Source organism: Electrona antarctica (genome assembly GCF_951216825.1).
Source record: "Electrona antarctica genome assembly, chromosome: 3".
Lineage (NCBI taxonomy): Eukaryota > Metazoa > Chordata > Actinopteri > Myctophiformes > Myctophidae > Electrona > Electrona antarctica.
The window spans coordinates 1,180,568-1,197,264 of NC_136808.1; the positions used below are offsets into that span (position 1 = coordinate 1,180,568).

At 43.6% G+C, this 16,697-nt stretch overlaps 1 protein-coding gene across 3 annotated transcripts in view; it reads left to right on the forward strand.

Annotated features, from left to right (window-relative positions):
• rhpn2 (rhophilin, Rho GTPase binding protein 2) overlaps window positions 1-16,697 on the forward strand; it is a 63,887-nt gene that overhangs the window by 27,480 nt on the left and 19,710 nt on the right. For all 3 annotated transcript variants that reach the window (XR_013789709.1, XM_079497899.1, XM_079497898.1), the window contains exons 4-9: window positions 4,833-4,908; window positions 7,821-7,898; window positions 8,525-8,649; window positions 9,566-9,732; window positions 15,431-15,618; window positions 16,271-16,427. Coding sequence is in view for 2 of the 3 variants with exons in the window: in XM_079497899.1 (XP_079354025.1) it covers window positions 4,833-4,908; window positions 7,821-7,898; window positions 8,525-8,649; window positions 9,566-9,732; window positions 15,431-15,618; window positions 16,271-16,427 (791 nt within the window). In the remaining variant the exon portion in view is untranslated. The remainder of the gene's footprint in view (window positions 1-4,832; window positions 4,909-7,820; window positions 7,899-8,524; window positions 8,650-9,565; window positions 9,733-15,430; window positions 15,619-16,270; window positions 16,428-16,697) is intronic.

Here is a 16,697-nt window from a genome sequence, read left to right on the forward strand (position 1 = left end):
CCCTGTGGGGGGGGGTGTGGAACGACACTGGGCACTGCACTCCCTGTGGGGGGGGTGTGGAACGACACCGGGCACTGCACTCCCTGTGGGGGGTGTGTGGAACGACACCGGGCACTGCACTCCCTGTGGGATGGTGTGGAACGACACCGGGCACTGCACTCCCTGTGGGGGGGGTGTGGAACGACACTGGGCACTGCACTCCCTGTGGGGGGGTGTGGAACGACACTGGGCACTGCACTCCCTGTGGGGGGTGTGGAACGACACTGGGCACTGCACTCCCTGTGGGGGGTGTGGAACGACACTGGGCACTGCACTCCCTGTGGGGGGGTGTGGAACGACACCGGGCACTGCACTCCCTGTGGGGGGGTGTGGAACGACACTGGGCACTGCACTCCCTGTGGGGGGTGTGGAACGACACCGGGCACTGCACTCCCTGTGGGATGGTGTGGAACGCGTGTGTGGAATTTGAAGTCGGTGGGAGGAACGGTTCTCGAGTTACGTGCATTACAGACGTGCGTACACGTCACACACAGACCAGTGAATTTCCCTCAGGCTGGCATTTTAATATTAATGTGCCTCTTGGGAGAACAAAGCGCTGCACTAAGTCCTACATTCCTTCCATTATTATGAAACGCTGACAGCATTGTAGTCATTTTAAAAGACTGTTACATTCTTTGAACTTGGTTATTTATTTGAACTATAACACAACGTTTACTTAATGTATTTTTATTCTATTATGTGTGTGTGTGCTATTTGTATTGTATTTGTTATTTTTGAGGGGCGCCAGCCCCTCCTAGGCTATATACAGGTTTAATGTTTGTCTTTAGTTCAATGTTTGTGTTCATCGACAATGAATTTACGTGTAATTTACGTCATTTATGTCATATTGTCTCTTTATTGTTAATGGCGTTTAATGTTTGTGTTGGCAACCTAATCAACATGAGTTAGAATGTAAGATATTAGCGCCCCTCACTTCACACGGGTGTAATTGTTTTTTAATTTGTTTGCTGCCTTTGAGGTGACGTGTAAAGGCAGATTTATGCAACGTATTGTGTGCGCCTTGTACTAGATCTTTAGAAGATATTACAGTAGGTGCACGATACAGCATATACATCCAAATGAGGCATTATTACGGTACTCCCTTGCATGCAAGTCTTCTGGGTTTTGTGTCGTCGTGTCTGTGGACTGGAAGTGCCGCAAAAATCATCAGCCCTTTGGGATAAATAAAGTATTCTATGTGTCCTTTTTACAAAACTGTGTTTTCAACTGAAGGAGAACTCTTTGTGTGTTGCACGCACCACACTTTGTGGACCAAAGCACTAAGCAGGCCTAGCAGCCATCGGTCAGACAATATCCCTGTGATCCTAGAAAGCACTAAGCAGGCCTAGCAGCCATCGGTCAGACAATATCCCTGTGATCCTAGAAAGGCCATTCATTCATGTGGAGAGTCACCGTGGCAGAGGTTTTATGGTTGCCAGAGCTCTGTTTGATGTTTACAGAAACAGGTAGAAGGAGCAGAGGCCGTTCTTCTAATGACGGAAGCTAATGAGGGAGGTTGGGAATGTGTGGGCTAAAACCGGAAGGGTGGTTGCATGAAGCACTTTGAAGCTCGCGACCCTATTTTTTCCACATGTCAAAATAATAGGTGAAAATAGCAGATCTACAAACAAGCGCTTGGCTATTATCGATATTTGTAATACGATTTAGTATATTCAGTGCTTTTAAGTGGTTAATAATATAATAATAATATTATTTATAGACTGTATATTTGTATAATTGTGTGTCTTTCAAAAGGCTTTATTGGCATGATAAATATGTTCTACATTGCCAAAGCATACATACAACAAAACAAAAGTCAACATTGTGCACACAGAGACAACTCTGCGCGCACACACACACACACACACACACACAGCCAACAACAAACATCTCTCTCTCTCTCTCTCTCTCTCTCTCTCTCTCTCTCTCTCTCTCTCTCTCTGACACACACACTGTGGGTGGTCCTGTGGGAAAAAGATCCCCTAATCTAGTGTTAGTGCCTTGCTAGTTGCTATACCCACTGATTTACTCAGGAAATTGAACCCTAAACCTCCCAGTGTTAATGTTCTGAAAAGGCCTTCTTTACCACTTGTCTTTAACCCCTATATATCTTGTTGACCCCCCAGGGGTCTGTACTTGAAAATCATTTTAAAATAGTTCAACTAGCCGATCTACATCTACATGTTGTGAGCTTGTAGGTCAGCTATTTGAACTATTTTTTTACCCATTTTGGGCGGGAACCCCTTTTGGTGTTAGCATTATGTTATGCTTTAGCTATTGAAAAATAGCAGATCTACAAGCTCATAGCGCGCCACCGAGTGGCGCGCCAAGAGCTTGCTATTTTTGAAAAATTGTGAAAATATTTATTTCAGAAAACTGGAGGATTTAGAAGATTTTTTTTAAATTTCGAGGTCAGGCCTAAATGGGTTAAAATAGTAAAAAAATGGCAAATAAGTTTAGGGATAAGGGTTAGGGGGTGGCGCAAGATATAGCCCAAAATGTCTTCGCAGGAAAATAACCGATGTGCCGTAAGCCCACAATGTGTTGTGAGCTTGTTGATTTCCTATTTTTAACATACTGTATGACATATTGTGATTAATGCAGAAAGTCCACTCCCTTAACCCATTTTGACCTGAGATCAGATTCTAAAAATGTCTGTTTGAAAATGACAGTTTTCTGAAAAAGCTATGTCGTTCTAAGGTTTTTCAAAAATAGCAGACCTACAAGCTTGTAGATCTGCTATTTTTCAATAGCTAAAGCATAACATAATGCTAACACCAAAAGGGGTTCCCGCCCAAAATGTGTTAATCCAAACTAAAGATTGACTTTCAAGTGTAAACTTCCTCTAGTGTTTGTTTGACCAAGGTGTACCTGATGTGATATTTACCGTAGATTGCCCTTTATGACGTATATAAAACGCGTGTGGAGCCTTGTGGTGTTGTCAAAAGGAGTTTCCTCACTGTTATCACATCTCAGTCCTTTTTATCCACAGTTTGTATAATTTATCAGCTCTAGTACCAAACTGCCATACAAACAGCAGTAACTATTGTCATCAGTGTGGTTGCCTATAGGCAAGCAGACTATTGTTATTGCACTTCAGCACGTAGGTCGTTGCAATCGTGCAATAGCTCTATGCTCCCCTCCGATTGGCCAGCAATTCAGAACTCGTCTCGAGGCATTTGTGCGCTTTGCCCCTCATCTGATTGGACAGTATACGGTGACATACCCTCATCTGATTGGACAGTATAGAGGGTGTGCGCGTGACATCATCATCAAACCCGGAAGTTATGCAGGAAATGCCTACTGAGTGGCAAAAAACTACTTTCTGGCCTTGACGGCCCATACATCCAAACAGAAAAGTCATATCTGATTGCATTAAACAACGTTAAATAATGTTGCTTTGCCACTCGATTTGCCACTCGATGTGCCATTCACTTTAAGCATGCGCATACCCTCTATGCGGTGACATACCCAACGCAACACTCTTCTAACTGAAAGATGTTCCTATAGAGAGAGGCAACCACACTCGCAATTCCGCAGGATTGCATCTTTCTAGTTCTACTTTAACCCATTTTGACCTAGGAACGATTCTATAAATGTCTTCTAAATCCTGACAGTTTTCTGAAAAAGCTATGTTTCTGTGTCAGTCTTTCTTCGATTTTTCAAAAATAGCAGACCTACAAGCTCGTAGCGCGCCACTCGGTGGCGCGCTATGAGCTTGTAGATCTGCTATTTTTCAATAGCTAAAGCATAACATAATGCTAACACCAAAAGGGGTTCCCGCCCCAAAATGGGTTAAAATGCATAATAAGGCCTTGGACTAAGGTTTACGATGTCATATCGGGGAATAAAACCATACCAACAATAATACTCTGCACATCCGTACAGGTACATTTGATGGAACGGAAGCAAAAATTTGAAGTCAACGTCCTCTTTTTCACAGCACTTATGAACTTTACTGGTGACTTGTCTCTGTTAGACGTGGACAGACAGACCTATGTGCCTCTGTATAGGAGAGACTGTTATAGTGCTGTCTCTGTTGGACGTGGACAGACAGACCTATGTGCCTCTGTAGGAGAGACTGTTATAGTGCTGTCTCTGTTGGACGTGGACAGACAGACCTATGTGCCTCTGTAGGAGAGACTGTTATAGTGCTGTCTCTGTTGGACGTGGACAGACAGACCTATGTGCCTCTGTAGGAGAGACTGTTATAGTGCTGTCTCTGTCTCTGTTGGACGTGGACAGACAGACCTATGTGCCTCTGTAAGAGAGACTGTTATAGTGCTGTCTCTGTTGGACGTGGACAGACAGACCTATGTGCCTCTGTAGGAGAGACTGTTATAGTGCTGTCTCTGTTGGACGTGGACAGACAGACCTATGTGCCTCTGTATAGGAGAGACTGTTATAGTGCTGTCTCTGTTGGACGTGGACAGACAGACCTATGTGCCTCTGTAGGAGAGACTGTTAGTGTGCTGTCTCTGTCTCTGTTGGACGTGGACAGACAGACCTATGTGCCTCTGTAAGAGAGACTGTTATAGTGCTGTCTCTGTTGGACGTGGACAGACAGACCTATGTGCCTCTGTAGGAGAGACTGTTAGTTCTGTCTCTGTCTCTGTTGGACATGGACAGACAGACCTATGTGCCTCTGTAGGAGAGACTGTTAGTGCTGTCTCTGTTGGACATGGACAGACAGACCTATGTGCCTCTGTAGTAGGAGAGACTGTTATAGTGCTGTCTCTGTACAGCAGCTTAACTCGTTGGCTCATCTGAGTTTCTCTTTGATGTTTTCCCAGGGAGACGGCCAATATTCCCCTCATTCCTTTGGGGCTGAAAGAGACGAAAGACGTGGACTTCTCGGTTCCATTCAAGGTAGGGTTCTGATGACGTCATACTGAGGTCTGTGTGTGTTGACGCTGGCCATTCCACTTGGCTGTGCCATCAGAGCAAAACCCCTCCCCTTAACATAACACTTCATTGTTTCCAAAAAATATATATTTTACCCTCACTATTTCTCCAGAAACAATAGGCGGTGTAACTAAATCAAAGTGTGTGTGTGTTTTTTTTTTATTGTGTAGGTCAGGTTTTGGAATTTACGGCTGTGTAATATGCGACTGAATGTAGGTCAGGTTTTATTACGGACTGAAACTGGCCTAGCATGGTGATAAATCATGACAACACCTTTACAGGCAGAGGTCTGTTAAGGTACTGACACCATGTAGGTTGTATAGAGCGTCACAGTCCCGCCCCCTTTCATGACGACGCCAGGCCCAGGAAATAGTTCCCAATGCATTTTTCCCATAGACATTTCAAAACGTATTTATTTAAAGACCTTATAAGCGTCGTACAAAGCCAACTCTTGTCGTGATAAATCATGTCGGCGACTAACACAATATTTTGGACCAAACAAATAATTACAACGAAGAAAAACAACAAAAAAGGTGTTGTAACCTGCTGTTTTTTTGGCCCAAAACATTGTGTTTATTGTCATGATTTGTCACGACAAGAGTTGGCTTTGTCCGCGGCGTAAACGTCTTTAAATAAATACTTTCTGAAAAGTCTGAGGAAAATGAACGGGGATTTCTTTTCCGGGTCTCTCGAGGGAGCGGGACTGCGACGCTCTATAGGAGCCTGTGTTCAGGTACTGACACCACTCACTGCATGTAGGTTGTATTCACCTTTTTCTTACAGCCCATAGTGCATTGCGTTTGTGTGTGCATATAAGTTCCTCTTTCTCTTGCTGTGTTGCCAGCTTCGCAAGAGAAACAATGGCCAGGTCTATGAAAACAAGCGCAAATGAAAATAGCTGATCTACAAGCTCACAGCGATTGTGAGGTTGTACATCCGTTATTTAAAAACATAAAGAATAAATCGAAATATTTTTAAAACATTAAAAAAAAGGCACAAAATATGTTCAGATGGATGTCTGTGGACAATTACATATTAATCAGGGATTCCTTGATGTTTAAACAACATTAGGAAGCAAGCCCAAATAAGCAACTACTACACACTTTAGAATCAAGCCCCAAAAAAAACAGCAACCAGCAACTACCAACAATTTATTTGCAAGTGACTTTACAGAAAAAAACAAGTCAAAGGTTGCTTACAATAAGCAGACATGGCAACACGGCCTGAAGGAAGCAAAGCACACACACACACACACACACACACACACACAAGGAGCCCCCAGTACGTTGGCGGGGGGAAAACGTGGATAGGAGCCTGTGCTCACCTCCTTCCTCATGCCCGCAGGGCTTTAGGTCCACCCAGCTGATCTGCATCAGTAATCACCTCTCAGTCTAATGACTGGGTGTACTGCTATACCTGTGTCTGGCTCTCAGCCCGCCACACACCACCTCCGCTTCACATTTCAGGATTTATTTATCAGATCACGTGCTGCTGTATAGTCTTCGCACGCATTGCAATGACATGGAAGTGATTACTTGATGGCACAACACGGCTAATAAGGACACTTTTCCTTCTTCCTCGTGCTCTTAACACATTGAGAGCCCACGCAAAACTGCCCAAAATCACTTTCACCTAGAAAATCCATTCACATTTTTTATAATTCAGCTGACTGTGGAGACACATGCTGGAACTTTTTACGTTGAAATGTTTTATAGTTTCTGAGTTATTTAATTTAAACGCCAAATGCATTCTCAATGGCGAAAACACAAACTTTGGCACCACGTGTTAAAAAAACAAAAAACAAAAGTGTTTTGATTTTTCTGATTTTTTTTTAATTATAATTTTTTTTAATAAAAAAAAAAAAAAAAGACGTCCAGAGACGTCTTGGGCTATGCACGTGCGGTAATACCCAGGACGTCCACAGACGTTTTGGGCACAAAATGTGTTTTAAGTACATTTTGCGGATAGCTAGACATCTAAATTTCACTCGTTCTAACTATAAGCATTAATGGAGCAGCTATTGAACACTGCCCATGGAGCAGTTAAGGGTTCAGTTGCCGCGGCTCGTGACGTCATGTTGTAGTTCGGTGGTCACCTCACCACCGAAAATCCAGACTATGTATGAGCCTTTAGCCAGTGCTGCCAAGGAAAGTACGAATACTACAAGACCAGAGCCACATGAAGTCATGATTTTTGAGTGGTGTAAACCACTCCTACAACTGGCTTTTGTGTGCAGAAAAAAATTAGCATGGTTGCTATGTTCAAAATAATTTCTGACGTAATTAAATCACACCCGGGTGAACTGGATGACCGTAGCAACCATGGTCATTTTTTCTGCACAAAAAAAGCCAGTTGTGAAATCACATCCGGGTGTGATTTCATTACGTCAGACATTACGTCAGACCACAGCTGATCATGCTATATAAAACCTTACACCACTCAGTTCACACGGGTGTGATTTTTAAAGGGACATTTCACCTATAACAACAACCATGTTGACAATAACTGAAAAGTGTGATGCAATTTTCACTCAAGTCCTTAGTTCCTCACATAGTTGGCTTCTATTGGAGTTCAAATCAAAACAATGCAAATAAGTATTACAACCAACGGTGAACATTAACCCATTTTGACCTGAGATCAGATTCTAAAAAATGTCTTCTACATCCTGACAGTTTTCTGAAAAAGCTATGTTTCTTGTCGTTCTTCGACTTTTCAAAAATAGCAGACCTATGAGCTTGTAGATCTGCTATTTTTCAATAGCTAAAGCATAATGCTAACACCAAAAGGGGTTCCCGCCCAAAATGGGTTAAAGTTGGTAGTGTCGTTAATTTGTATGATCATGCGTGGTGTTGATATTCAGCGTTTGTTGTCAACAGGACTTCATCCTCGAGCACTACAGCGAAGACGGAAGCAGCTTTGAGGAAGAGATCGCTGATCTGATGGACCTCAGACAGGTAAATAGACTGGAGGGAACAAACACATCACATTGAATCAAGGACAGACATTAAGTACATTAAAGCCTATGGAGTCTTGGCTTGTAATGATACAAATGCATGCAGTTACAGTACATGATATGAAAGTGGAGTCTGTAGGGGAGAACACACTGTGTGTAATTTAATATTTTTGGAACTTGGCATCATAGAAAAAGAAAGGGATTGATCCTTGTTAAACCCATTATTACCAGGAAGGTTTACACAACTTAAATGACAGTATGTCACATTTTTAGATGGCTTACTACTATTTACATCAGACTAGAAATTGCATATTAGATTTTGGGTTTCCAGTGGCTTTTAATTTAATGATTCTGTATTTTGTTCGATAAGCGTTGAAAAAATGTCAGGAGTTCAACAGCAGTACAGCAGAATCAGTCGTTATCACGGTTTTTGCTCCCCCCCAACATATTTCAGAATCAAACTTTATTGTCACATCACATTACAAGTAACGTGGGTGAAATTCTTGTTTGTGCAGGCTCATCATTGCAGTTAAAAGAAAGACATAAAGTGCATATAGTACATGACTAATCTACATGGTACAATATTTTAATAAGGTGTGGTCAATGTTTTCCTCCTGTCCTCCCCAGGCGTGCCGAACACCGGTCCGCAGTGACGCAGGGGTGGAGCTGTTGGCTAAATACTACAGCCATCTCCCTCTGCTGGAGAGCCGATTCTTTTCTCCCACCCGCCAGACTGGAATCTTCTTCACATGGTACGACCCAACACACTGTCACACTCAGACACCACATGGTACGACCCAACACACTGTCACATGACACCACATGGTACGACCCAACACACTGTCACATGACACCACATGGTACGACCCAACACACTGTCACACACACCACATGGTACGACCCAACACACTGTCACATGACACCACATGGTACGACCCAACACACTGTCACATGACACCACATGGTACGACCCAACACACTGTCACGTGACACCACATGGTACGACCCAACACACTGTCACGTGACACCACATGGTACGACCCAACACACTGTCACGTGACACCACATGGTACGACCCAACACACTGTCACATGACACCACATGGTACGACCCAACACACTGTCACGTGACACCACATGGTACGACCCAACACACTGTCACACTCACACACCACATGGTACGACCCAAGGACTGTCTAAAGAGGACGAGACGCGAAGACCGCACGGGCGACGCCATGTTGCTCCATGTTGCTCCATGGTGCTCCATGGAAGGAAAGAAACATGCACAATGGGCTATATGCAGCCAACACTTCCACGTTCAGCTTCCTTGGTCTCAACTGCGCATGTTTCTTTCCTTCCATGGAGCACCATGGAGCCACATGGCGTCGCCCGTACGGTCTTCGCGTATTACCTAATTATGAATAATTTAATAATAATAATAGAATGTGGATCAATGAGCTATACATTATTTAAAATTAACAATTCTCTCTACCATTTATTATATTACAATAATAAATGGTAGTAAATAATTGTCAATTAGTTACTCATATTTTATAATACTTATTATTACAATGTTTTGTATGTTTTTTTTTATATAAAAAAAAATGCTGTACAAATAAGGTTTCTTATCATTAATAATATTCTGTGTGTGTGTGTGCGTGCGGTGCAGGTATGACTCGTTCACAGGGGTCCCGGTGTGCCAACAGAACCTGTCTCTAGAGAAGGCCAGCATGCTGTTCAACATGGGAGCTCTGTACACGCAGATCGGCACCCGCAGCGACAGGCAGACTCTCAGCGGGCTGCAGGAGGCCATCTCGTGCTTCCAGAAAGCTGCAGGTACAGTAACACTCCTGTAGGAGGCGTGCTGTTCACACAACGCTCTACGTATCCCCGTCGACAAGTCGGTGTATACGGTATAGGTACAGCAGAAAAGGGATAATGCAAATCGTAACAAGATTTCGGGAATATTCAAATTGAGAAAGGAGAAACTGAAACGGAACTTTGTTTATTAACCCATTTTGACCTGAGATCAGATTCTATAAATGTCTTCTACATCCTGACAGTTTTCTGAAAAAGCTATGTTTCTATGTCAGTCGTTCTCCGATTTTTCAAAAACAGCAGACCTACAAGCTCGTAGCGCGCCACTCGGTGGCGCGCTATGAGCTTGTAGATCTGCTATTTTTCAATAGCTAAAGCATAACATAATGCTAACATCAAAAGGGGTTCCCGCCCAAAATGGGTTAACCCATTCAGGACGGGAAACCCTTTTGGTGTTTTAAGTAAGCATTATGTTATACTTTAGCTATTGGAAAAATAGCAGATCTACAAGCTCGTAGTGCAGAATAAGTTATAACTACGAGCTCACAACGTCACGGTGCATTGTGAGCTTGCAGATGGGCTATTTAAGCTATTTTGTATTTCCCAATAAGTTTAACGTATAAAATGGGGCTTAAGTGAATATAACCAGGAAAAGACGACGCTCATGGCGTATTTACGACGTCGAAAATCTCTGAAAGTGTCGTGTCTCATGTCACGATATCAAAAGAATATCAATATTATTGCCCAGCCACTAGGGCAGCTTTTGTAAGCACTACACTCTAATGAGCAGTGTGACGAACCCAGTTTCTCTGCTGCTGTCACCGACGGCTTGTTTACACAGAGACCGTGAGAAAGGACTGGCTGTCAGTTCGAGAGAGAGAGAAACAAACAAGGACCGTTGCCTCAATGTGTAGCACTATCTTGCAATGATTCATGGGAAATGTAGTCTTTCTTTACACTTTACAGCATCACCCTATACATCGCTCCCCAATCCCACCATACACCCTCCTTTATCCCATTTTGACCTGAGATCAGATTCTAAAATTGTCTTCTAAATCAGGGTTTCTCAACGTTTTTGGCCGGGGACCCCCGAAAATGCTTTGGCAACGTCTCGGGGCCCCCTCCCGCCCCCCAATATAAATTGACTGCTACAATAACCTTAATAATAGAGACGATACACCATAAATAAATACTGAAACCAGTTATAATCATTAGGGAAGGTGTATGCATGTACTATGTGTACTATATGTAAACTCTTCATTTCCATTTTCCAGCCATTCAGTTGCATAATTTTTTTATATGTATTTGGGGACCCCCCAAAATAATTTGGCGACCCCCCCGAGAGAACCCCTGTTCTAAATCCTGACAGTTTTCTGAAAAAGCTATGTTTCTATGTCAGTCGTTCTTCGATTTTTCAAAAATAGCAGACCTACAAGCTCGTAGGGCGCCACTCGGTGGCGTGCTATGAGCTTGTAGATCTGCTGTTTTTCAATAGCTAAAGCATAACATAATGCTAACACCAAAAGGGGTTCCCGCCCAAAATGGGTTAAACTACCAACTATACAGCATCACCCCCCCCCCCCCCCCCCCCCCCCCCAATCCCACCATACATGATTTTATGGCTTTGTCATGTCACACTACGCCTACTGTAACACCACCTGACTCCACCCCAAAGTCACTTTCCTCACCACTGTTACTACTGTACCACACGCAGCCTACACCACTCTAAACTGCCCTAAACCAGGGGTTTTTAACTGATTGTGAACCAGGGACCACCACCTTGACTAAGAATCAACCTGGGGACCACTGCTGTGTTAACTTGTAATGGGATATAGTGCTTTCGTAACACTTGCTATGGAATGCATCCCATGTCTATACTGTTTCTCAAACGATGGTCCACGGACTTAACTGATATGCAGTACTGACACATGTGGCCCTATATCTTGCGCGTGCCTTAATCCATTTTGGGCGGGAACCCCTTTTGGTGTTAGCATTATGTTATGCTTTAGCTGTTGAAAAATAGCAGACCTACAAGCTCATAGCGCGCCACCGAGTGGCGCGCTACGAGCTTGTAGGTCTGCTATTTTTGAAAAATCGAAGAACGACTGACATAGAAACGTAGCTTTTTCAGGAAACTGTCAGGATGTAGAAGACATTTTTAGAATCTGATCTCAGGTCGAAATGGGTTAACCTTTATCCCTAAACTTTTTTTTCCCATATTTTACTATCTTGAAAAATATTTTAAAATAGTTCAACTAGCCACAACCATACATTATGGCTATTATCGGCTATTTGAACTATTTTACTAATAGTAATAATAGTAATAGTAATATATACTGTATATAGTAAAAATGGCAAATACGTGCAAGATATAGCACATGATGACATGATTATATGGGCACATTTCCTAATAATGATGACTCAATCAGGCAAGCTGGTATACTTCACCCTTCTTGAGATTCCAACTGCCTTTTCTGTGGAATTTCTTAACCTCAGACTTCCCAGTAATTCTGATAACATTGACGCACTTCCACGGAACAGTGCACAGACGTTTAGTGCACTGTTCCGTGGAAGAAAATACAAAATCTTCACTTTTCTACATTGCTAAATGCATATGGTCAGGGACCACATGCAATACCTTCACAGACCGCCAGTGGTCCACGGACCACCTGTTGAAAACCCCTGGCCTAAACCATCTAATACTAGTTGTTTTAATACAGTTGGTTCTAAAACACCTTAACACTACTGTACTGTACTTGTGTGTGCGTGCGTGCGTGTGCGCGCACAGAACCGAAGAATCTGAGATTGACATGAACCGGTTTGTTTTCTTTTGCTGTTGACAGAGAAGTGTTGTTGAAAAGGTACAGAGCTGTCTTAAAGGGAGTGATGGCACCATAATAATACCTCTGCCCCAGCGCACAGCTGTGCATAATTTAGTCTCCTATTAAATAAAACAATTAGGTTGTTATTGGAAAGCGTTGGTTGGCTCTGTGTATGAGAAACCTATTGGAAAGCGTTGGCTCTGTTGTATGTGAGACCTATTGGAAAGCGTTGGCTCTGTGTATGAGAGACCTATTGGAAAGCGTTGGCTCTGTTGTATGAGAGACCTATTGGAAAGCGTTGGCTCTGTGTATGAGAGACCTATTGGAAAGCGTTGGCTCTGTTGTATGTGAGACCTATTGGAAAGCGTTGGCTCTGTTGTATGTGAGACCTATTGGAAAGCTTTGGCTCTGTGTATGAGAGACCTATTGGAAAGCTTTGGCTCTGTGTATGTGAGACCTATTGGAAAGCGTTGGCTCTGTGTATGAGAGACCTATTGGAAAGCGTTGGCTCTGTTGTATGTGAGACCTATTGGAAAGCTTTGGCTCTGTGTATGAGAGACCTATTGGAAAGCTTTGGCTCTGTGTATGTGAGACCTATTGGAAAGCGTTGGCTCTGTGTATGAGAGACCTATTGGAAAGCGTTGGCTCTGTTGTATGTGAGACCTATTGGAAAGCGTTGGCTCTGTGTATGAGAGACTTATTGGAAAGCGTTGGCTCTGTGTATGAGAGACCTATTGGAAAGCTTTGGCTCTGTGTATGTGAGACCTATTGGAAAGCGTTGGCTCTGTGTATGTGAGACCTATTGGAAAGCGTTGGCTCTGTTGTATGAGAAACCTATTGGAAAGCGTTGGCTCTGTTGTATGAGAGACCTATTGGAAAGCGTTGGCTCTGTGTATGAGAGACCTATTGGAAAGCGTTGGCTCTGTTGTATGAGAGACCTATTGGAAAGTGTTGGCTCTGTGTATGAGAGACCTATTGGAAAGCGTTGGCTCTGTTGTATGAGAAACCTATATAACAAGAACTCAAGCGGATCAACCTTAGCTATGCTGTACACAGAGACAAACAACAGGAACTATACTTTCTAACACGTTTCGAATGTCACGGGTGGCGGCGGCGGGTAGGATTTCAATTTTATAGATTCATGAAAGAAGATCATACACCTTAAAAGCTAGTGGGCATGACATACTATCCTCTTCTCTCCTGCTCCGTCCGTCCGACCTATCGACCGGACGGAGAGCAGGAGAGAAACCATGATGTTTTTATTCTCGGTTTCACCTCTTGACGCAGGTACCACTAAACACAGTGAACTCCCCAGTGTTCATTTAACCCATTTAGGCCTGAAAATGTCTTCTAAATCCTGACAGTTTTCTGAAATACCTATGTTTCTAGGCCTATATCACTCAATATTTCATGTCAAGGACCCCCAAGACCAACTCAGTGGCCTTGTGGTTAGAGTGTCCGCCCTGAGACTGGGAGGTCGGGGTTCGATCCCCGGCCGGGTCATACCAAAGACTCTACAAATGGGACCCAGTGCCTCCCTGCTTGACACTCAGCGAGTCAGCATCAAGGGTTGGATTGGGGGTAAGTCCCTGCGACATACTAGCGTCATGTCCAGGGGGTGTACTTGTACATCAAGCTGCCTCACGCTACAGAAACAGGAGATAGGCTCCTGCCCTATGGGCCTCATGGCTCGGCAAGGCTACTTACTACTTTACCCCAAAAATGATCTGTAATTGGCCTCCGAGACCCCCCATCTGAAAATATGTTGTTCCAGGGACCCTCCAGAAGCAAAGATTTGAGTTAAAAACGTTCGTTCTGAAAAAATATATTCAAAATTTGAGGCACATTTTCACGATTTTTCAAAAATGGCAGACCTACAAGCACTCGGTGGCGCGCTATGAGCTTGTAGATCTGCTATTTTTCAATAGCTAAAGAATAACATAATGCTTTAAAACGCCAAAAGGGGTTCCCGCCCCAACATGGTTTAACTCTCTCGGAGTCAAATGAACTCTCAGTTCTGTAGGGCCACATGTAAGCCTGCTAGGGAATTGGGAGAGGAGGAGGAGTTGGAGGAGAGAAAGGAGGTGAGCTGGTACAGTCAGATCAAGTCTGGGTAGAGACTACAGAGGCGCTAGTCTGTTATTAAGCTGTTTACAGCTCTGTGCTCTGCTGCCAACTTCACTGTAAGCCATAAAAAGAAGAGGGAGTCTCGTTCATACCATACCATGATGATGCACTGCTAGCTGACATGAAGACATGGTGACCTGGGGATGATGGTTGCCGTCTGTGTGCAGATATGAGCTCATTAGCAGTAGTTGGTATGAGGGTGTGCTGTAGGAGGTTTGTTAGATGACGGTGTGTAGATAGAGGCCGTACAGGACAGCATGAGCTTGCTCTGAAAGGCTGTTCTGATCAAACTAAGTTCATTGCAAAAAAACATTTGTTGTTGAGTGGTGCAACCACTCCCTTACAGAGCTATGTGTGTGTGTGGGTGGCTGGGTCTGAGCACGAAAACAGAATGGTTGTTTTTCACCACCTGTGCGCAACCTAACACACACAAACACACACGCACATATTAACTGTATATATGATGATTTTCAGTACAGTAGAGGGTACAGTAGAGTGATTCCGATGGGGCGGCTCACCGGAATCCGCCCGCCCCCCCTGGGCGCATTCCTGGGGGTTTGGATGTTTCGGGGACTCCCGGGGACCTGTGACCTCTCTGTCTCTCTCCAGGCATCCTGAACCAGCTGAACTCTGACCCTGTGACCTCTCTGTCTCTCTCCAGGCATCCTGAACCAGCTTGAACTCTGACCCTGTGACCTCTCTGTCTCTCTCCAGGTATCCTGAACCAGCTTGAACTTTGACCCTGTGACCTCTCTGTCTCTCTCCAGGCATCCTGAACCAGCTGAAGGAGACGTTCACCCACACGCCCAGCTACGACATGAGTCCCGCCATGCTGAGCATGCTGGTCAAGATGATGCTGGCTCAGGCTCAGGAGTGTCGCTTCGAGAAGCTGGTTCTGCCCGGCATCAGAAACCACTTCTACTCTCTGCTCAAGATGGCCCAGGAGGCCGCAAAGGTATTGGCACTGCGGCTAATTAGAGCTCTTTTAGGAAGTTATAAAGACAGTGGTGTAACGAAGTACATTTACTTGAGTACTGTACTTGAATACAATTATAATTTTTTTGATATTTGTACTTTACGTGAGTGTTTCCATTTTCCAATACTTTTACTTCTACTAGTCACTAGTTACTTTTATTTTGATTATTAGCACAAAACATACATTAACCACTTCAGCCCTATGCAGGGTGTGTGTGTATATGTATATGTATATGTATATGTATTAATCGGCCATTTTTGACATTTGAAAACTGAAATGTGTCATTCTGTGTAATGGGTACTTTTACTTTTGGTACTTTAAGTACATGTTGATGCAAATACTTTCGTACTTTTACTCAAGTACATTTTGAATTATCGACTTTTACTTAACAGAGTAGTAGTAGTTCTACAATTTACAATTTTACAATATAGGCATTTAGCAGACGCTCTTAATCCAGAGATCTACATTGCAGTATCGGTAGTTTAAGTAAAACAATTGGAGTAGTTTTTCCATCACTGTTAAAAAGATTCTGTTCAATCCAAATGAAACGAGACGAGGAGAGATCTGAGATGCTTTGTGGTGACAACAGGACGGTGTCTCTAATCTTAACGTCCTCTCTGTGCGTCCTCAGGTGTCGGAGACCTACGACCAGGTCCACCAGTCTATGATCCAGACGCCGGTCAAAGACAACGTGCCGTTCTTCTGGTCCACCATGTCCCAGGTGAAGACCAACCACTACCGCTCCCTGGCACACTACTTCGTAGCCACGGCCCTACTGGACCACCAACGTAAGACCTTGTTTATTTAACCCATTTTATTTATTATTTTGCTTTAGCTATTTTTGAAAAATCGTTAGAATGTGCCTCAAGGGCACGGTGGTTCAAGTCCGTTGCTCTCCCCATGTCCCCCATATATGGGGACTAGGTTGGTGGAGGGTGTGCAGAGCCCAGGATCACATTAGATCATTGACACGGGGGTGAAAAATGGGTTACAAAAATCGTGGGATAAAAATTATAGGTAAAAAAAAGAATGTGCCTCAAATCTTTGAATATATATTC